Source organism: Oryctolagus cuniculus, chromosome 7 (assembly GCF_964237555.1).
Source record: "Oryctolagus cuniculus chromosome 7, mOryCun1.1, whole genome shotgun sequence".
NCBI lineage: Eukaryota > Metazoa > Chordata > Mammalia > Lagomorpha > Leporidae > Oryctolagus > Oryctolagus cuniculus.
In genome coordinates, this window is record NC_091438.1 from 139658626 (window position 1) to 139679664 (window position 21039).

At 61.4% G+C, this 21039-nt stretch overlaps 3 protein-coding genes across 8 annotated transcripts in view; 2 read left to right on the top strand and 1 right to left on the bottom strand.

Moving 5' to 3' along the window:
* RNF19B (ring finger protein 19B) overlaps window positions 1-21039 on the top strand; it is a 269313-nt gene that overhangs the window by 55449 nt on the left and 192825 nt on the right. The window lies entirely within an intron of this gene.
* TMEM54 (transmembrane protein 54) lies at window positions 5369-11318 on the top strand. 4 transcript variants are annotated; one of them, XM_070077005.1, is made up of 7 exons: window positions 5385-5526; window positions 7124-7209; window positions 7748-7985; window positions 10059-10118; window positions 10370-10459; window positions 10557-10691; window positions 11053-11318. In XM_070077005.1, exons 2-7 carry the CDS (start codon window positions 7178-7180, stop codon window positions 11125-11127), a joined length of 630 nt encoding a protein of 209 aa, XP_069933106.1. In that variant the 5' UTR covers window positions 5385-5526; window positions 7124-7177; the 3' UTR covers window positions 11128-11318. The 4 variants fall into 4 exon arrangements, with proteins under 4 accessions (XP_002720715.1, XP_017205753.1, XP_069933106.1 ...); XM_002720669.5 differs by lacking the exon at window positions 7124-7209 and having other exon boundaries at window positions 5369-5526; window positions 7792-7985; window positions 10271-10459; XM_017350264.3 differs by lacking the exon at window positions 7124-7209 and having other exon boundaries at window positions 5379-5544; window positions 7792-7985; window positions 10271-10459.
* HPCA (hippocalcin) lies at window positions 11266-19675 on the bottom strand. Of its 3 annotated transcripts, none has more exons than XM_070077002.1 (5): window positions 19658-19675; window positions 19106-19191; window positions 16413-16811; window positions 12160-12265; window positions 11266-12074 (listed from the first exon to the last, which is right to left on the bottom strand). In XM_070077002.1, the coding sequence occupies exons 3-5, from the start codon at window positions 16788-16790 to the stop codon at window positions 11977-11979; spliced, it is 582 nt and encodes a 193-aa protein (XP_069933103.1). In that variant the 5' UTR covers window positions 16791-16811; window positions 19106-19191; window positions 19658-19675; the 3' UTR covers window positions 11266-11976. The 3 variants fall into 3 exon arrangements, with proteins under 3 accessions (XP_069933103.1, XP_069933104.1, XP_008271957.1); XM_070077003.1 differs by lacking the exon at window positions 19658-19675 and adding an exon at window positions 17448-17493 and having other exon boundaries at window positions 19106-19207; XM_008273735.4 differs by lacking the exons at window positions 19106-19191; window positions 19658-19675 and adding an exon at window positions 18057-18644.

The following is a 21039-nucleotide window of genomic DNA, read 5'->3' on the forward strand; positions in this document are numbered from 1 at the left end:
AGGAAAGGATGGAGGGCCAAGGGTGCTGCGTGTCGGGGACAGAGGGAGAGGCCCTCGACACAGGTCAGATGTCACCGGGAAGGACTTGAAGGGAGACAGGGGAAGCAGGGCCCCCACCCCAGCTGTGGCTTGGGTACATCATGACGCCACCGACCGAGACAGAAAATACAGGCAAACGCAGTGCAGGGGGCAGGCTGGTGAGCTTGCCAGTCCCGTGGGACGCCAGGGAGAGAATTAAGGTAATTAGATACCTGAGTCCAGGCTCAGCACGCTGCGGCAATTTGAGATTTGTCCCATAAGAAGGAGGCCCCCCCAAAAGCACCTGAACCGGGGTGCACCGGAGTCCCTGGTCCAAGGTGGGGCTGATGACAAGGAACCCCCAGAGCAGGAAAGAGCTGCTCCAGACAGCGCAGGAAGGGGCTGATCTCGGCACTGGTGGCTTCCACTGGCTTCTGCCAGGTTTGAAGGCACAGGGACCCAGGTAAGGGCTCTTCCCATGTGTCTGTGGATTGAGCAGGAAGTGGGACTTGGAAGGTGGGACAGCAAATACAGACGACACCTTGCAGAAGTCTCGAGGGTGGAGGGAGCAGGGGGAGAAAAAGCAGGAGTGTGGGCGATTGGTTCCGTCTAGGAGAGAAGAGCCCCGGGTGCGGAACAGACTGATGGGGAGGACCCCGGTGAAAGGGGAGGGGGTAGGAATGGAGTGGGGGCGCCTTGTGGAGCTGGATGAATGACTGGGAGAAGGGTGGGGTGGTGAGAGGGTTTGGAAAAGTGCTGTTCAGATTTGCATGTGCATGGGAACCACGTACCTCAAGTCTGCGCCAAGCAGCCAGGCCCAAGTCCAAGTGCAGACACTCTCCCTGGCGGGCAGTCAGGAGGGGCCTCTGCCAAGTCAGAGCAGGAGGCTGTGGGGTCTGAACACCGGTGGGCTGGGGGCGGAAGTGGCCTCTGTGTGACACTGGAGGTTGGCATTGCCAAGGGGACGTTCAAGGCGTGGCCTGCACTGGATGGCCAGAATCCCGTGCCATGCCAAGAGGAGGGGAGGGCAGGTGAGAGGTCATTAGCACAGAAACTGAGTCCTGAGGGAGGAAGAGGGTGACAGGGAGGCTGCAGGCCAAGGCAGGGAGCAGAGGTGCTGAGCAGAGGCAGCTGGCAGGAGCCTCAGGGGAAGAGGGGGAAGTGCGTGGCCAGCCACCCCCAGCCCCCAAGGGCAGACGCTGGCTCCCCATGGGGCTGCAGGGCCACAAGGACTTCTGATTTCTTCTTTATTCTTTCCTGTTTTTCTACCAAGTTTTCTACAAGGGGCTTTTTTTTTTTTCTAGAAATATCAAAGAAAAAAACACAAAGACTAACATCACAGTTTTCACATCCACAGTTTTTAATTGTAAACATGCTGGGGCCGGCGCAGTGGCACACTAGGTTAATCCTCTGCCTGCAGCGCTGGCATCCCAAATGGGCACCGGGTACTAGTCCCAGCTGCTCCTCTTCCAGGCCAGCTCTCTGCTGTGGCCCGGGAGGGCAGTGGAGGATGGCCCAAGTGCTTGGGCCCTGCACCCACATGGAAGACCAAGGAAAGAATGTTCTTGGCTCCTGGCTTCAGATCAGTGTAGCTCCGGCCATGGCGGCCATTTGGGGAGTGAACCAACGGAAGGAAGACCTTTCTCTCTCTCACTGTAACTCTACCTGTCAAATAAACAAATAAACATCTTTAAAAAAAATTCTAAACATGTTGTGTTTGCTTTTTTTTTAGTTTTTATTTATTTATTTATTTATTTATTTGCAAGACAGAAAGAGCTCTTCTCTGCCAGTTCACTCCCCAAGTGCCCACAATGGCCAGGCCTGGAGTGGCCAAAGCTGGGAACCCAGAGCTCCACCCAGGTGTTCCCAGTGGGTGCGCGACAGGAACATAATCACTTGAGCCATCACTGCTGCCTCCAAGGATCTACATTAGTCGGAAACTGGAATCAGGAGCCGGAGCCAGGAATTGAACCCAAGGACTCGGATTCGCGATGCAGGGGTCTTCAATGACATCTAATCACTAGGCTAAAAGCTCACTGCATATTTGCTTTTTTTAAGAAATTTTTAATACAGAGTTATAACTGAGGTCCTCTTTCCTTTTTTTTTTTAAGATGTTATTTATTTATTTGAGCAGTAGAGTTACAGACAATGAGAGGGAGAGAGAGAGACAAAGGTCTCCCTTCCGTTGGTTTACTCCCCAAATGGCCGAAACAGCTGGAGCTACGCCAATCCAAAGCCAGGAGTCTCTTCCAGGTCTCCCATGCGGGTGCAGGGGCCCAAGGACTTGGGCCATCTTCTACTGCTTTCCCAGGCCATAGCAGAGAGCTGGATCAGAAGTGGAGCAGCTGGGACTAGAACCAGCGCCCATATTGGATGCTGGCGCCACAGGCAGAGGATTAACCTACTGAGCCGTGGCACCGGCCCCCAAGATCCTCTTTCCTAGGCCTCTTCTCAGACCAGTGGTCAGTTAGATTGTTTGACACAGACACAGAAGGCCGTACAGTTGTGTGTGATTGTTTTATTTACAAAAAGGATCTGGGTGGGGTGAGAGAGTTTTTTCATTTTTATTTTTTCAAGATTAACTTATTTATTTGTAAGGCAGAGTGACAGAGAGAGAGAATCTTCCTTCTACTAGTTCATTCCGCAAATGGTTGCCCAGGCCAGGGCTGGTCCAGCCCAAAGTCAGGAGCTCAGAACTCCATCTGGGTCTCCCATATGGGTGGCAGCAAGCATGTGGGTCATCTTCCACTGCTTTCCCAGGAGCACTAGCAGGGAGCTGGATCAGAAGCAGAGTAGCCAGGACTCAAGCCATGGTTCCAATATGATAGTGGCATTGCAGGCAGCAGCTTCACCTGCTGCACCACAATGCCCACCCCGTGGGAGCCTTTATAAAGTGAAGAGGGCTCACAGGGCCTGGGAGCCTGAAGCCACTTCCCCAGCAGAGCGGCCCAGTGAGGCACCCATACCCTGACAGAAGGCTCCAGCTTACATACACAGGGCCACACCTGCTCACTAGCTGCCCCAGGAAGACAGAGAACTATACTCTTACTTCTCTAGTTAGATTTCACCTGTTCTCATAGTGCTCATATGGCTCAGAAATCTGAGAAAGCTGGAAAGTAAATCATCATGACCATCTGACGGATAGGGCAACAGTAGCCGGGCTGTGGGTTGCAGAGGACAAGGAACTACAGCCCTGGCCCAGGGTTCTTTCCAGAACCTCAGGCCGGTGTTTAGACAGGTGGGGCAGAGGCGAGGGACGCCCGTGGCTGGAACGGGTGAACTTTGGCCACTTGGCAATAAGGAAGAGAAGTAGCACTATCTTCAGGCCGTTGAGGTTGGCTGATGGCTGGGACACCGTGCTCTGGAGAGAGGCAGGTGGAACAGTCCTCCCTCCTCGAGGCCCCCAGAATAGGCACACTCTGCAGGCTGTGGCTGGACCCTCCCCCAACACCACAAACCAGGGGCAGGCTTCAAGGTGGCACAGGCCTGGATTCCAGCCACAGTTCTGCCACAGACATATGCTGGGTGACCTTAGAGAAGTTCTTTACCTTTCTGGCCTCGACTTTATCTCTGTAAAATGGGGTGATTATCTTTAGCTCTCAGTGTTGCTCCAAGGATAAAAAGAGGGTGAGCATCCACGCATCTGGAAGCAAAGGCATCGAAAAGCCTCACTCTAGAAGGCTGCAGAGGGGCCCATTGCCAAGGGCACTGCCTGGCACGAACTGAAAGAGAAGCCGCGTGCACACGCATGCACACACATACACAGCCACACACGCCGGATGTGACAGCTCGCCCGGGCAGCGTTGGGAGGTGGCCTTTGTCATCGGAAGGCTGTTGGTGGAGCAGGGGCAGGGGTTGTCGCCGTGGGCCCTCTCTTTCTTTTTAGCAAAGGCTAGCCATGACTAAGTGTTGATTGTAAGACTCCAGCCACGCAGCTGCGAGTCCAACAAAGAGCAAAGCCCTTCCCCGCTCCCCCGCCAGGCCCACGCCACTCCCGGAGGGCACTCTGCCCGCTCTGAGGACCAGCTCCTCACGCGCATCATTATCTCATGCGTGTCTTCGCATTCCACGGTGTGTAGGAGAAAGACCCCGACATGGCACTACTGGGCCACCAGCACTTACAGTGTGGGTAAGCACCGCCCGGTTGTCCCGGTGACATCAGTGAGATCGGGAGGGTGCCAGCCAGATGATTTGGCGGAACACCCATCTTTCCTCCCACCTCCCCATCCCGCCCTCCAGCCAACAGGGGAGCATGCCTGCTGGGGGTCACCGGGTCCCCTGCCCACCTTGTGGGGCTGGCCCATGCCCAGGGCACCTCCCACAAGAAATGGCCCCGCCCCCACCCCAGTGTTCATGTGCTCCCCAAACTCCAGAGCTCCATGTGCTGATCCAGGCCACACACAAGGCAGTGGGTGTCTAACAGGTGTGCGGGCAAGTACACATTCAGTACCCAGAATCATCCCCAGCGGGCTGTGGGGTGCACACTGTGTACTGATGCCCCCAGCCACGGCAGTATGTGCCCCCAGAGAGGCGGCGCCAACATGGGCAGAGTGGAGAAGCTGGGCCCTGAGACCTGGGTGGGCACCAGGTTCCTGCTCGCTCCACCACTGCTTGCTGGGTGGTCTTGGGGAAGCAGGCAGCCTTCTGAACCCCAAGGGGCAGGCATGCTGAGGCTCAGACAGAGCCCCCACAGGCCCGTCCTGGCACACAGAGGGGGCCTGGTAAGCCGAGGCCAGGTCGGGAAAGCACCCACTGGGCGCCCTGCGGCTTCTATACACTTGATCCATGAAGACACTGCAGGAAGTTCCAGACACTTCCTTATCACCTTTTGTCTCTCTCTGACCTTCCGGGTCAATAATTATCCCAGATTTTCCAAGGAACTCGGGCCCCCAAAACAGAGAGGCAAAGCACTTCACTCAGTGTAGAAGGCAAGGTCAGGGGAGGGGAACTGTGTGGCCTGCGGTCACTCAGCAGGCCAAGGGCCACCCCTGGTTCCCCCACCTCCATCCCAGGGCCAGCCCCTCCTCAATCCTTGCCTTCACCCTGGCCTTTTCCACCAGGGCGCCCACCAGGTTGAGCAACCACAGCTGACACGCACAGTGAAGTCCCTACCTCCCTCCCTGGCCCGGGTGATCTATCATGACTCTCTGGGCCTCAGCTTACATCTGTAAAATGGGCATAACCAGGGATGGCCTGGGAGCACCCCAGGCGCTCTGAGCGCGCGCTTGGTAGGTAGGGCGCGCGCAGTGACTCAGCCCCAGGCTGCCCAGCCGGTCCGACCGGCCGGGATGCAAACGAGCCGCCCGGGCGTCCCGGGTCTGGGCCTCCCACCCGCCCCGCGGGGTGACGGGAAGGGAGGCGGGCCGGTGGGCGCGGCGCGCTCTGCCTGGCGCGCAGGCTGCGGGGCCGTGAGGATGCGAGCGGGGTCCCGCGGCGGCCCGCAGCCCCAGGAGCCCCGTTGAAGTCTGCGCGGCGACCCGCGCACCCGCGACATGGGCCTGCACCTCGGTGAGCGGCGGGGAGCCGGTGAGGGGCTCCTGCAGGGGCGGAGCACTGTAGCGGGAGCCTGAGTCCCCCCGGAGCCCAGGCGCCTTGGCGGCCTGGGGCAGGTTTTCCCCTCTGGGCCTGTTTCCATGGGAGTGAGAGGGCAGGGGGAGGGCGGACAGGGGCTTCTCCGTGAGGCCCCCAGGGACCTCCCTCTCGCCACAGGCAGGTGGGAGAAGTGGTGCTGGAAGGGCCCCCCCATCTCATCCACAGAGGAGAGCCGAGGGCCAGGAGCCAGGACGGGAGCCTGAGTTTCCTCTGCTTGCCATGGCGGCCACTTGCCCGCCACTAGGCAGCCAGGAGGGAAGGGTCCAGGAGGAGCCCACTGTGCAGCCCCCTCCCCAGCACAGCGCTCCGGCAGTCCTGGGGAGTCCCCAGGCTCCATCCGGGAGAGCCTCCCTGCCCTGGAGGCAGGAGCAGTTCCCTCCTAAGACGGTTACAGGGGAGAAGGTAGCTCCCGAGAGGGAAGGCTCAGCGCTGTGCCAGTCCCTGTGCTGTTCTCCTGGAGCTGTGACTTACAGATCCGGAAGTCAGGGACTGCCCTGCGACTCTGTCCTGTGCTCCAGACACGGTCCCACCTTAGCATTGACCTCATCTAGCCAGAGTCTCGGCCCTGGGCGGCTGTTGTGGTTCAGCTCCGGCCCCGAGCCGGGCGGTGTCCGGGCTGACGGCGGGTGGGTGGACAAGGCGAGGTGGGGTCAGCCGTGGGATGGAGCCACCGTGCCCCTTCCTGTTTGGGCAGTAGTTAATCTTCAAGACACCATTCCAGTCCTACAGCGCCCATCGGCGCATCTGCCCTGGCTTCTGCTGGGCCTGTTGCCACCCTAGAGGGGCCTGCAGGCTCCAGGGCCTGGGGCCAACCAGACCAGCCAGCCCCTGACTCAGGCGCCGGGAGCCTAGGGCCCAGAGACGCCAGGGGGGTGCACAGCCAGTCGGTGAGTGAGTGGCCCCTTCCCTCCCTGCTGTCTGGGGAATGCCTCTGAGAACATCCAGGCTGGTGACTTCTTCTCTTTCTTTTTTTAAGTTTTTTTAATTTGTTTGAAAGATTTACACAGAGGGAGAAGCAGAGAGACAGAGATCTTCCATCCGCTGGTTCACTCCCCAAATGGCCACAATAGTCAGGGACAGGCCAAGCCAAACCCAAGGGCTTAGAACTCCATCGAAGTCTCCCACGCAGGTGCAGGGGCCCAGCCCATGGGCCATCTTCTGCTTCTAACCCCAAGCGCACTAGCAGGGAGCTGAATCAGAAGCGGAGCAGCCAGGTCTCCAGCTGGCACTGGTGTGGGATGCTGGCGCCCGGCGGCGGCTTTACTCACTATGCTACAGCACCTGCCCCTCTTTTACTTTATTTTAACCTGCGGGAAACATGGGGACACTGGAGGAAGGGGTCTGTTTAGTTCTGGGCAGGGCTCCTGTCCCTGGGGCTGTGATGGCAGGGGCGGGGCAGGCTGCTGGCCCCCTAGGGAGAACTTGAATAGGAGTGGCAATGTCCTTTGGACCCCAGCTTCCCCCTTGTCCCTGCTCAGCACCCCAACCTGTGCTGAGGCCTCGCTTTTCCCAGTACCTCCAGGGTAGGCCCCACTTCCCGTCTGTCGCCTCAGGGCCCTCCTTCTCCATGGAGAAACAGGTGTTCTCCCCAGTTTACAGGTAGGAGATGGAGACTCCGGGGCTTATGTTCCTCGCCCTGGGTCACCCAGCCTCCAGTGGTTCAGTCCGGCACCTGGAACACTGTCTAGTGTGTGCCAAGCCCTATCCCCTAACCTAAGTCCCACACGGGGCTTGACCCCTGTGCAGTGAACAGGGGCTCTGGGGGGGCTACATGGGACTGTGTAGCTCGCGGTGGTGCCCCAGGACCCGACGCATAGCGGTCACCCAGTGAACCTTCGTGCAGTGAACAAATGAATGAATGAATCAGTCCATGGGGGCTTAGTGACGAGAGCTGCAGACCCGAGCTAGAGCCCTGCTGCTCCTCACTCTGAGCACTAACAAGGGCTGCCAGCACTTATTAAGTACCACCTGCATGCATTCCCAGCCTGAGAGTCCATGGATTCCCAAAGGCATTGTGAACCCCTTTTTCGGATGAGGAAAGTGAGGCTCAGAGAAGGTGCTGGCCTCCAGAGACAGATTTGGGACCCAACCTCCCTCCCTCCCTCCTGTGCACGCCTCGGTTTCCCCCTCTACCCAGCAGGAGGAGCCAGAGCCATGGCGCTGACGTGGCTGTCCCCGCAGGTGGCCTGAGTGTGGGTGACTTCCGGAAGGTGCTCATGAAGACGGGCCTGGTGCTGGTGGTGCTGGGCCACGTGAGCTTCATCACAGCCGCGCTCCTCCACGGCACGGTGCTGCGCTATGTGGTCACCCCCCACGACGCCGTGGCTCTGCAGTACTGCGTGGTCAACATCCTCTCAGTCACTTGCGCCATCGTGGTATGGCCAGACTGGCAGGGTGCTTGGTGGGAGGGAGGGAGGGGCTGAGAGGTCGTCCATGGGTCCCCACCACGGCCCCGGGTGGGTAAGCACTAACCCCTGCTCCACCACTTCCCAACTGTACCTGGCACTCACACTTCTTGGCCTCCGTTTGCTCATCGGGAAAACAAGGAGAGTCCTGGGGGGTGTTGAGTGAGTTCATCCACATAGAGTGCTTAGCACCATGCCTGACACATGAAATACTCAAGGTGCCACTGGACAGAAGGACGGAACATCAGGTCAGCTTGGGAGGATCCGGGAGAGTTTTACAGAGGTGGAGGTCTCTGAGCTGGGCAGTGCTGGATAAAGAGACCTTCCCAGATTGGCTGCAGGAATGAGGCATGCTGGGGCCAGCAGGTAGGACAGGAGGCTGAGATGGCATCCAAGTATGGAGACTGGCAGGTGCAGAGGTATGGCAGTGGGCAAGGCAAGATGCTGAGCAAACCCGTGTGGCAGGAGCTTAGCCCTAGGCCTGCTTTACAGCCACTGCCCCAGAAATGGCCGGCCAGGCCATCGGATGTGGATGTCCGGGAGGGGGCCTGCAAGTGTCGGGCTTGTAAAGCTCTCTCCTGTCTGTCAGAGGCGGCTGTACCATTTGGGCAGCATCCCCAGGCCGCTGTCTGAGCTCCACCCTTGCCACCTCCTGGCTGAGGGCTGTACCCCCCCACCACCCCGCCGCCGCCCGTGGCCTGCGGGCTGGGGTCTGTGAGGACGCGGGGGAGGGCAGTGTCCTGGAAAAGTGCACCTGCTTTTGTTGTTGAGCGTCAGGAGCCCCCCCCTCCGGGGGTGGGACAGCTTCAGTGCGGCCTCATCGGTTAATCCTCGCTGCTCCCAGCACCGGGGGACCCTCATGGCCTCCATCTCACAGGGGGAAGCCCAGACCCAGGGATTACCCAACCTCCTGCCAACAGCAAGCGGCCCAACGGCCCTTGAACCTGTTTGCCTGACACCAAGATGGGTCTAGCAGAGCAGGGCTGGGCCCAGAGAGGCTGAGGCACTTGGATGTGGCTGCACAGCGAATTAAAGACTTGGCTGGACCAGCAGCCAGGCCCCCTGGGGTACCGCCTGCCTGCCACGGATCCAGCCCATGCCTGGTCCCTGAGGAGGAAGGTGAGCTGAGCGGGGCTGAGAGCTGTGGCCGGCAGCTGCAGGGCTGCACAGGAAAGCCTTGCTGAGGATGAGCAGGGCTGGAGGGAGCTGCCCGGTAAGGGGGAACTGGGGTGGGGGTGCTCCTGGTGACAGCGAGGGCGCCCTTGGCAGCATGGTGAGCCGCGAGACCGGGGCTGGGGCCGGTCACGCGGAGCCCAGAACAATAGGAGGTTGCTGGGGTTCGGCGTTCTATTCCATACAGCCTCCTCTTTTTTTTTTTTTTTTTTTTTTTTTTTGACAGGCAGAGTGGACAGAGAGAGAGACAGAGAGAAAGGTCTTCCTTTTGCCGTTGGTTCACCCTCCAATGGCCACCATGGCTGGCGCGCTGCGGCCGGCGCACGCGCTGATCCGAAGGCAGGAGCCAGGTACTTCTCCTGGTCTCCCATGGGGTGCAGGGCCCAAGCACTTGGGCTATCCTCCACTGCACTCCTTGGCCATAGCAGAGAGCTGGCCTGGAATAGGGGCAACCGGGACAGAATCCGGCACCCCAACCGGGACTAGAACCCGGTGTGCCGGTGCCGCTAGGTGGAGGATTAGCCTATTGAGCCGCGGCGCCAGCCAGCCTCCTCCTTTTTAGCAAGTTGCTTTAGCTTCTGACCAGTTGGGTTCGTTTCTTCCCAACCCTTTCCCTGTGCCCCGTGCTCCCAGTGGTTGGCGTGCCTCCTGGTATGTGCCTGCAGGCGGGAGACCCAGGCCCAGCATTTCACAGAGGGGAGTCACGGAGGGTGGTGCGGGCCAAGGTGGTTGTGCTCCAGGGCTGGGCCACGAGGAGGCGGAGCCTCGGTGCGGATGCGAGGGAGGCCCACGCAGAGGGTGAGCTGCGGCTGGCTGGCCCCAGGTGACTCTGTCCGGGTGGTCCTGACCCCTATGCCTGCTCTCCCCCAGGTCATCACCGCGGGCATTGCAGCCATTGTGTTGTCACGGTACCTCCCCAGCATCCCTCTGGTACGCAGCGCCCTGGGCTGGGGTGGGGGGCGGGGGAGGTGCAGCAAGGGCCTGGCCTGCCTGAAGGGGGTGTGGGTGACCCTCAAGGAGGCCCAAGCGGGTTGTGGGGGTCCCAGCCCCGTGTCCGCTGACCAGTGTGGCTCCCCCGACAGCGCTGGATGGTGTTTAGCTCGAGCCTGGCCTGTGCTCTTCTCTCTCTGACCTGTGCCCTTGGCCTCTTGGCCTCCATCGCCGTGACCTTTGCCACGCAGGGCCGGGCATTGCTGGCTGCCTGCACTTTTGGGAACCCTGAACTCCTGGCGCTGGCACCCGACTGTCCCTTTGACCCCACACGCATTTACGTGAGTGTCTCTGCTTGGGATGAGGGCTGCCCAGGCGCTCCACAGGGGTGGGCAGGGTCCCTGGAGTCCGCGCATCTCTGTCCCTGTGCCCCCGCAGAGCTCCAGCCTGTGTCTCTGGGCCATCGCGCTCGTGCTGTGCCTGACTGAGAGCGTGTTTGCTGTGCGCTGCGCCCAGCTCACCCACCAGCTGCTGGAACTGAGGCCCTGGTGGGGGAGAAGCAGCCACTACACGGTGAGTCGCCCCCACCGCCCCAACTCCTTGGCTTTTCGGGGAGCCCTGCTGGGGAGCCCCAGCCCTCATACGAGGCCCCACCTGGAGAACTGGGGCCAAGTGAGAGAGGCGTGGAGGCCCAGACAACAGGTCTCCCAGCACGGCACACAGCTGACTCCCGGGCCTGGGAGGGGTCCGCAGGGAGAGGGAGGGGCGTCAGGGCCCTCACTGCAGGCACTCCTGGGGCCTGACCCGGCCCTTGCATGGGGGTCGTACTGATGCCCCTTTGCCCTCAGAGACCCTCCCATCCCCCAGTATCCTGGAGGAGGAGGAGACCCTGGCCCAGACCCAGGGGGCCTGGCAGTTGCCTGTGTCTCTGCAGATGCAGGAGAGCCCAGAGCCCACGGAGGGCAATGACCTGCTGAGCTGCACCAGCTCCGTGCCGCTGACCCTCTGAGAGCAGAGGCCTCGCCTGGGCCCCGCGCCTGCAACTGAGTCCACACCGGGACCAGGCCAGGATCCCTGGAGCCGGCCCAGGAGGGCTCAGTGGACCCTCGGGGACCGGGGTGGGGCTTTCTCCTGGCCACCCTGCCCATTGCACTGAAACGAGACTTTATTGTGAAGTTATTAAAAAGAACAGAGATGCTCCATGTGGCTGCATGCATGGGGTAGGGACCTGGGGTGGGGGACTTGCGGGGGGAGGGGGCTGTGCTGCTTCCCACACAGGACGCTGTGGGGCGCTCTAAGGTGCATGTGCCCGTCTGCCTGCGGGTCTGTGTGTGCATAAGAGAAAGGCGACAAACAGAGGGTCCCGGGGCTGCGTGTGGCTGGCCGCGCTGAGAGGCAGGCGGGGATGGTGGGACCTGCAGCCTGCGGGCTGGGGCCCTGGGGGCAGCCGTCTCCTTGGCATCCTGGCCTCCAAGAGCTGGGGCAGGAGGGGTGAGGCCCTGCTGCAGGGGAGGATGTCGCAAGCAAACCGCTTCCTCACACACCCCAGGAATCCCTCTCTGCCCACCTCCCCTGCGCTCGGCTCCCCTCTGCCCAGGCTGAGACGGGCAAGAGGGGAGCCTGGCCCGCCACCTTGTGGGGGGAGGGGAGCTGGTCGGTTGACCTTGGGAAGGGCCGCTGACCCAGGGGCAGACAAAGCAGCCTGCGTCCGTCTCTCACATTGGGGGGGTGCTATCCGGTGCGTGCTGGGGCCTCCCCTCACGGTGCAGGCCCGCGGACCGGGTCCCCAGCCTGGCCCCCAGCCTGGACAGACACAAAGAGGAGGAAGCCGGGAGGAGGGGGCGCGGACTGCCGGCGCTCAGAACTGGGAGGCGCTGCTGGGGTCGCACTGCAGCAGGCGCACGATGGACGGGTCGCTCTTGGCCCCGCGGATGAACTCCTCCAGGGACAGCTTGCCTGTGGACGAGGGGAGCCGTGAGCGCGGCGCGGGCAGGGGAGAGGGAGCGCGCCCGCCCCGCCCCCCCTGCCCCTGCCCCCTCACCGTCATTGTTTGTGTCCATTTGGCGGAAGATTTTCTCGGTCCTCTTCTCCGGGGTCGACTCGTCCTCTGGCATCTTCATCACGGACGAAACCATCTTGTAAATGGCCTGGGGGAGGGGCGGGGAGGGAAGCAGGAGTGAGCGCCCCCTCCCCCGCCCGCCCAAGATTCAGAGTCTCGCAAGCAAGCACGTATGCGGCCCCCAGGGAGACAAGTCTGGGAAGGCTTCCCAGAGGAGGGGGCTGTGGGAGCGGGCCGTGCCCGAATCCCTGTGCAGGGCATTGCTGGCCGTGCGGAAGCTCGGAGAGGGAGCCGAGGATTTATAGATGAGGGGGTCAGGAGAGATGCTGGGGACCAGCGGGCCCCACGCCAAGGGCCTGCCACACCGGGCTTAGGGCTCATGCCTGGGGCAAGGTATCAAGTTGGCGCAGCGTCTCAGGAGCGCCAGCGGCCCGCGCGCGGTGGCCTACAGGGGGCGCTGCACTGAAGGGGTGGCACTGGGATGCGGTGCTGCCTGTGGCCGGCAGGGGGCGCAGGGCCGCGTCGAAGGCTGGAGGGCCGGACGGACGCAGGTGGGGAACCCAGAGTGGGTGGAACATTATGCAAACGAATGCAGATTAGCATCCACTGAGGCGCGGGGACAGCCTGTTCTCTGCAGGGCAGAGGGAGCTCCCGACGAGACTCGAGGGAGCCTTTTTGCGCTAACCCTACAGAGCAGTTAAGGCCCGGCCTGTGGAATGGGCTGGGTGAGGGGTCACCCAGAGCCCGAGGGCCGGACCTGGGGCATCAGATGGACCTGACCAACACTGCCTCCAGGGAGCCTCCCATACACTCCCCACCCCCCACCCCGCCCAGAGCCAACTTCAGCCTCCGCGCTGGTCTCTTCCAGCCTCCTTCCTCTGGGTCTGTCCCCCACGCTGCTTTGGAAAGCTTTTTCCACACCCAGCTCTCCACTGCCACGTCCCTGGGCGAGTACAACCGCCCCCACGCTCCCCTCCCACTCCCCTCCCACCAGGCCCAACATGCACCCAGCTCACTCTGGATGCTGCTGCCCCCCACTCCTCCTTGGGGCTCAGTTTATGCCACGCTTCCTTGGCCAGGCCTTCCCTGACCCAGAGGACACCCTCCTGCAAGTAGTGCTGCATCTTGGTGGGACCGACCCAGGGATCAGGGATGGACACGCAGCCAGCACCATACCCAGTACTGTGCCGAGGCTCCCGGCACCTGGCAGGGACGCCCCTGCTTAGGGGTCACTGCCCTCTGTGTCAAGGCCAAGCCATCCAGCCCTTGGCACTCAGGACGCTACACTCTGCCGGCCGCTGACCTCGCCACCACGCAACCAGACACCCGGGCCTGTCCACCCTGCCGGCCTTGCCTGGACCACCCGCTGAGCCACCGGGTAACAGGTGTTTGCTCTGCGCCAGGTCCTTTGCAGACCTTCCATTTTCCAGATAAGAAACCAGGGCTCAGAAAGGGAGATAAATTTGGGGGGAGGGGGCGCTCAGGAGTTGTGCAGATTAAGTTGCTGCTTGAACCACCTATGTCCCGTAGCACGGGGCCCGGGCCCGGCCTTGGACAGGTACTTGGCTTCTCTGAGCCTCAGTTCCCTTATCTGTGAAACAAAAGTCATCAGAACTCCCCGGCTAGGATCGTGCAGGGGATTCAATGCGACTGTGTGTGCAGACGGTTGGAACAGCAGCCCCGAACGCTCCTATCACGTCCACCCTGCCCCTCTGAGCCCTGGGCCCCAGTCAATGCCAGTGGCCTGTGCAATTCTCTCCCCCACCAGAGCAGGGGCCCCAAGAGACACAGCCCCTCCCCTTCTAGCGCGCCCACCCCCAGTAAGGGCCAAGTCCTGGGAAGGACTGAGCAGTACCCCAGCGGGCGCCCACTCCCTTGACCACAGTCCTTCTCCTGACCTCCTGATTAATTGTCCAGAATCGCTGCTTGCTCACAGCATCATCGGAGCCGCCTTGTCATTAATCAGGCACTGGGGTTGGCAGAGCACTGTCTGCTCCAAGTGTCTGGGGCCTCTGGTCTGCCGGGAAGGAAGCCAGGGCCAAGGGAGCAGAGACCAGCCAGATAGGGGGCTCGGAGGCCCAAGGAAGGGGACTGGTGTGATGGATGCCTGGGGGAGTGACGGCTCCAGCAGGACCGAGCTCTGCTGAGGCACCCCAGGGCAGCCACAGTAAGTGTGGAGACAGGAGCACTCCTCCCTGGTGTCCAGCTGCTCCCTGCTTGATCCTGCTTCCGTCAGGACCCCCAGAGCTATGCCCCCATCCAGCAACTCAAGAGTTAATGCCTGACCCACTGGAGTTAGTGACCACTGAGGCTTCCTGGCCCCCAGGAGAGGCACCGGGAGGGAATCCCTTCCCACGGCAGCCAGTTCTCCTCGGGCAGCAGAGAGCAGCCCAGACCCTAAGCAGGAGCAGCCAAGTCCGGAGTCTCGCGGGGGCTGGACGCGTTGGAAGGGAGAATGGTCCGCAGAGCCGAGGCGCCAGATGGGAGAGAACTGTGAGACGCAGGAGGGAAGGGGCCGAGAGCCGAGAGCCATGCGAGCTGGGAGGCAGCATCCCTCACTCAGCCCTTCTGAGAGCTGCCAAAAAGCCGTTCTGCGAGAGCAGAGGGTGTGCAGGGGAGAAGAGAGTAACTGATGAGCGCTAACGTTGGCCAAGCGCCAGCTGGACGCCGGGCCTTGGCCACAGCCCCGTCCCACTTCAGCCCTCCAAAGGCCTCATGAAGCCAGGGCTTAACACGGGCCGGAACCTGCAGAGGCTCAGGCAAACATGTGGGCCAGGAGCTCGACCAGTCAGAGTGGACCAGAAGCCTCCCTGTCCTGGGTGCTGGGCTGAGGGGACAGGGCCCTGGAAGGATTTCAAAAAGAAAGTTCATGCACATCCCACTGAAGCTGGTACCAAAAGTGGGGAGGGCACTCAAAGCAGGTCCCTAAGTCTCATGAGGTCAGCATCGCTGGCCCCAGCCAGAGACAGGAAGCCAGAGTTCCCGGCTGGGAATCCAGAGCCCTCTCAAAAAGCAGCTGTGGGGGCTGGTGACCTGGCACAGCTGGTTAAGCCACTGCTTGGGCTGCCTGCATCCCGTATCACAATACCTGGGCTCAGTTCTGCCTCTGCTTCCTATGCAGCTTCCTGCTAATGCACGCCCCGGAAGGCAGCAGGTGTGTAGGCTCAAGTACTTGAGCCCCTGTGACCCACATAGGAGATGGAGATGGAGTTCCTGGCTCCTGGCTTTGGCCTAGCCCAGCCCCAGCTGCAGATCCAGCAGATGGAAGATCTCACTCTCTCTCTCTCTCTCTCTCTCTCTGTCACTCTGCCTTTCAGGTAAATAAAAATAAATTAACATTAAAAAAAATGCTCTGTGTGATGGCCACCCCAAGCTTGACTCCACTTACAGGCTGTGTGACTTCAGGAAAGTTATTGCACTTCTCTGAGCCTTGTGGGGTCGTTGTATGGATGCACTGAGCTCCTGAGTATAAGCACCTCCCTCAGTACCCAGCCCTCAGTGAACCCTGTATTAATTAGTCGGAAGGTGACTGGGTATCCGGATGCCATGTGAACAGCGGAGCTAATCTGCCCACTCACAGGCTGTGTGGCCATGGGCAAATGCCTTTACCTCTCTGAGCATCTGTTTCCTCCTCAGTAACTGAGGACAGAGAGAACATAGCTGCTTGTACTCTGCAAAAATCCAAGTCACGAGAGACAAAGAAAGGCTGAGGAACCATTCCAGGTTAAAGGGACTAACGAGACACGACAACGAAATGCAACCCGTGATCCTTGACCAGGGCGGGAAAAAAAAAGCCATAAAGAGCACTATGGAGACACCGGGCAAAACCGGACTACGTAGATTAGATAACAGCACTGTTTTCTATGTTAACTCTCCCGACTTCGATAATCATATTATGGGTTATGTAAGAGAACGTCCTTATCCTTGGGAAATATATCCCGGTGTATCGGGGGTAAAGGCTCAACGTTCGGAACAAGAGTCCCCCCCGCCCCAAGCTGGCATGCACACACTCACACACAAAGATAAAGCGACGGTGGCTAAATGATCAGTTGGTCAAGGGATCTGGGAGTTTTCTGCACTTTAAGTCCGGAACGATTTCCTGCTAAAGAATCTCCATGGGAGCGTAAGGTTAGCACCTGCCACTGCTTGTCTACAAGACCTGCTGAGAGGCTAAAGCAGGGTGGCGGGTGCAAGCTGCCAGGCCCGCGCCGGGCATGTGGGGGTCCGGGGCCCACCTGCACGATCTCCAGCATCTCCTCGCGGCTGATGTAGCCGTTGCCATCCAGGTCGTACATGCTGAAGGCCCACATGAGCTTCTGCTCCAGGCGGCCGCGGGAGGTCACGCTCAGCGCGATGATGAACTCCCGGAAGTCGATGGTGCCGTCGCTGTTGGTGTCGAAGGTGCGGAAGACGTGCTCGGCAAACTTGGAGGCGTCGCCGTAGGGGAAGAAGTTGGCGTAGATCTTCTTGAACTCGTCCACGTTGAGGATGCCTGTGGGACAGTCCTTGAGGAAGCCCTTGTACCACTCCTGCAGCTCCAGCTCCGAAAACTCCGTGTTCTCTCGCAGGTCCTGCAGCATCTCGGGCCGCAGCTTGCTGTTCTGCTTGCCCATGGCTACCGAGCCAAGTCCCACCTGGGTCCCCAAGAGGGTCAAGGGACACAGAGGGGTGATCAGGCCCTGCTGGCCACCTGGCCCCACTGCAGACGCCCCCTCCCCCCGACACGAGCCACCCCAGCCTCTCCTTGGACCCAGTGAGAGGGAGGATCTGGCCCAAGATCACACAGCCTGCACCCAGACGCCCCGCCTCTGTTACAAGCTGCACACTGCTTCCCCGGACTCTCACTTCCCTGGGAATACACCTGGAGAGGGAGGAAGGGCAGGCGGCTCGTGCTTGCTGAGGGCCCCTCGGTGCCAGCCAGAGAACCACCACAAGCACACATCACTTCCCCCTTGCAAAGGGACGTAAGGGGAATAGCCCCACTGGCCAGCTGTGAAGGCAGGCTCGGAGAAGTAAGGTCCCCCTACCGCGGCACAATGGGAAGGACTCCAGAGTCGTCCAGGGAAGTGCAGAGAGATCTCTGGCCGTCCTCGCTCTTCCCCACTGTTCCTGCACTGCCTCCCACACACCTGCTCACCACAAAACACACCTGCGGCCCAGACACGGCCCTGCTCTCATACCACAGGTGTGCCTGACAACAGGCAGCATGGAGGAGGTGTCTGGGCTCCAAAGCCAGATCACCCGAGTCTGAATCCCAGCCTGCCTCTTACCAGCTAAGTGACCTTGGACAAGTTCCTGGCATGCTCTCTGCTGCACCTGTAACGGGGGGGTCGTAACAGTACTTACCTCGTAGGATTGTCATGGGGATGAAATTGGTTAATGCATGTGAAGCACTTAGAGGCATGCCTGCACAGGTAAGTGCTACGTACATGTTAAATAAATAAAAATGATGGACGTTCGCCCAGATGCCACAAGACACAAGCACACCACTATGCAAAGGGAAGGATACTGTCACATATGGCTGCAGCCCTGTCGCTCCCTTAGCAGCCCACACGCACTGGCCCTGCACACATGACAACCTCCTCCCTGCTCCACAACTCTGACACAGGGCACCACGCACAACTCCCATACCCTAGGCAGAAAAACATACCAGCCCACGACCCCACATGTCTCACACACACCGTCACACGCCAACTCGCATGCCGACACCTCTCACATGGCCAGCTGCACGTGGGACCTTCAGGCACCCTTGCCATCTTTCTTTCTTTCCTCAGGGTGCTGCCGGGTCCCAAGAGAGGGAACTGCAACCTTCCTCAGACCCGCATGGGGACCCTTTTCCTGGGAGAATCCTAGCCCATCCAACCCTCCCCAGCACTTACCTGTCTTCTATCCCCAAAGTCCCCTCAGCACAGGAGGGTAGTGTGAGGAGGCTGAGGGAAAGCAACAAAGGCAATGGAGGGCGCCGACCCAGCATTCCCAGCAGGGATGTAGGGGTGCGGCGGGGATCCCCAGCCCAAGCTTGAGCTCCAGGCTATAGGGATCAGGGAGAGGGGGTTGCTTCGCTGTGCCTGGGTTCTGTGCACATGTGGGTGGGTGGGTGTGTGTGTGAGAACACATGTGCCTGCATTGCATGGGTCTCCCATGTGTCTCTATCCATGCCTGTGCACGTGCGTTAGATATGCGTGTGCCCAGGTAGGTACCCGTCACCGTGCAAGGGGAATGTGCCTGCGTGGCCATTGAGGGCACCTGTGTGTCCTCAGCCGCGTGTCACACGCGTGTTTCTGACAGCTGATGCCCCTCCTTTCCCAGTCACCTTCTCTCCTGCCCCAGCTAAGCACCCACCAAACAAGTGTGGGGAGGAGAATGCGTAGGCTGGAGCGGGGGAGTGTGTCCCTTACTCCCCCCTTCAGGGGCCAAAAAACTGGGTCACAGGGGCGGGGGCAGAAAGATAGGCTGGCCAGGGGAGCTCCTCCAGCGCCTCCTCCTCCCTACCACCCTCGGGGCCGCCCCTCCTAGTTGGATGAAGAAGCCGCTGTCCTGCAGAGCCCCCGGAACCCCAAAAATGGAAAGAATCCCGCAGCTTGACCTGAGAAACCCGCCCCAAGGACCCCCTCGGAATTCCCCCAGGCTCTGGCCCTGAGCCTCCGCCTCCATCCCTTTGGCTCTGAGAGCGCGCCCGGAGAGTGCCCCTCCGGGAGAGGGCGCTCGGGGCGGCGGACACGCGGCTCCCGGGCGCGGGCCCCTCGGCGGTCAGCACCCTGGAGAGCGCCGCGGTTCCCCGGGGGAGCCCCCGCCTCCTGCGCCCCGGGCTGGAGGATTCCCGGGGGCGCGGGCAGCCGCGGCGTTGGAGAGCCCTGGACGTGGGCCCCGGCTCCGGGACTGGCCCTCCCCACATCGCCGGCCCCCGGCCGGAGCGGCCCCCACTCACCCAGCCACGCCGAGACACCGACTGCGCAGGGAAGGCGGCGCTGCTGCGGCGCGCGGCGGCAGAGGCGGCCGGAGGGGCGGGCGGGACTGCGAGGGAGACGCCCCGCGGCGTTGGCCCGGAGCCCCTCCCCTGGGGGGGTCCCCTCCAGCCCCGGGGGGAGGGGGAGCGGAGCGAGATGCTCCGCCCCTCAGAGGGAAGGGGACGCCCTCACTTCCCGGGGCCCCTCTCCGGGACTTGTGTTCCCCACCAGGGGCTGGGGGCAGGGCCGAGCCCCCCCCCCCCCATTCCCGCGACCCGGGCAGCCGGAATGGCGGGGCGGTCGGCGCTGAGGTCTCTTTCCCAAGCCGCGGAAGATCCAGTCCGCCCCACCGCGACTTCCCCATCCCCACCTGGGCGCCAAGCCGCCTCGAGGACGGAACCGGGATCTGGAACACCCCGACCCCGGCGCCTCAACTCCGGAGCTAACTGACCTCGGGGCTCCTGGGGGGCGGGGGCGCCCACTCCTCCAGCCCCTAGAGAGGTTTCCGGGGTCAGACACGCCCCCTGCCCTACCTGCACCTTGGTGAGCCGGCCCGCACCTCCTGCCGCCTACCAGCGATCTCATTCCCCGACCCAGCTCAGAATTAACCCCACCTCCCAACGTCCATGGAAACTGCTCCCTGCCCCCACATCGGGGAGACCCCAGCTCTCTCTGCCCGGGCGCACGGGCGGTGAGGCCAGGGAGCACCTCCGGCTGGGGGTCGGGAGGTGCGAGGACCCCCGTGCCTACGCACAGGCGCCCTCCTTTCCAGGTTGGCAACCCGGCTACAGCTCCTCCTGCTGGCGCGGGGGCTGCACCCTCCTTTCTCCAGCCTGGGCAGATTCCCACGTCCTGAGCTTGAATGACATCCTTTCTCCATCTCTCGGCTGTGACCCTGACTGTCCCCACTGTACAGAGAAGGAAACTGAGGCTCCGAGGTGTTAGAAGACTCCTCCAGTGCCTCACAGCTGGTGGGTGCGTGGCTGGGACTGGGAGCCACGGGCCCTCTGGCATTCGTTCTGCGAATATCGGCCATGTGCTAGCGCTGCACCCAGAGAGGTTACGGGAGCAGCCGGAAAACAGTGGAATCACCTTCAAGTCCGCGTTCCGGCTTATTAGATGCACGCTCTGGGAAAAGCTGGGACAGTGGCAGCTCAGGAGCCCGGGGTTCAGGCCAAGGACCTTAAATTTATATTCCAGGTGGGACGGGATGGGAAGTCCTTGGCACTCGGCAAATTGCGAGGGTCCGACTTCCAGGGGCCATTGTGTCCAGAACAGACTGAGGTGTGGGAGGCAATGGGCAGCAGCAGGGGCCGTCCCAGGGTGAGAGGTGGCTCCGGGAGCAGAGGTGGGTCTGGCACGGGGCCCTCCTTTCGAAGTGGGGCCCTCGGCATTTGCCGCGCCCCTGGACAGCCCCTCGGGGACCCCTCTGCAAGCTGCCGCATCGCGGCCCCTCCTTGGGGGCAAGCGAGAGGTCTCCCCTGGGAAAGCCGGGAGCCAGGGACAGCTGGGCCTCCGGAACACCGGCTCCACTGCGTGCCTTGGCTCTGGTGTTGGGACCCCCGCGGAGGCGTGAGAGACGCCAGACAGAAGCGGGGGCGGTTCCCAGCTGCCTCCTGCGCCAGGACTTGTGGGGCAGGCGGGAGAGCCGTGCTCCGCTAGGTGCCTCCCCTCCCCAGCCCGCAAGCAACAGGCCCCTTCTCTGCCCTCCAGGCCTGGAGGGGCCTGCTCTGTGGTCACTGGGTTTCTCCCCTGACCCGGTCCCTCTCTGTTCTGCTTGAAGCCAAATCTTCCCAGCCTAGTCTGCTTTACCCTCCTCTACATCCATCCTGAGCTGGGGGTGGGGGGCTCATGTTACCCCCTTCTTGGGCTGTTCAGCTTCTTGTTCTGCCTTCTCCTCACCCCCACCCCAGTT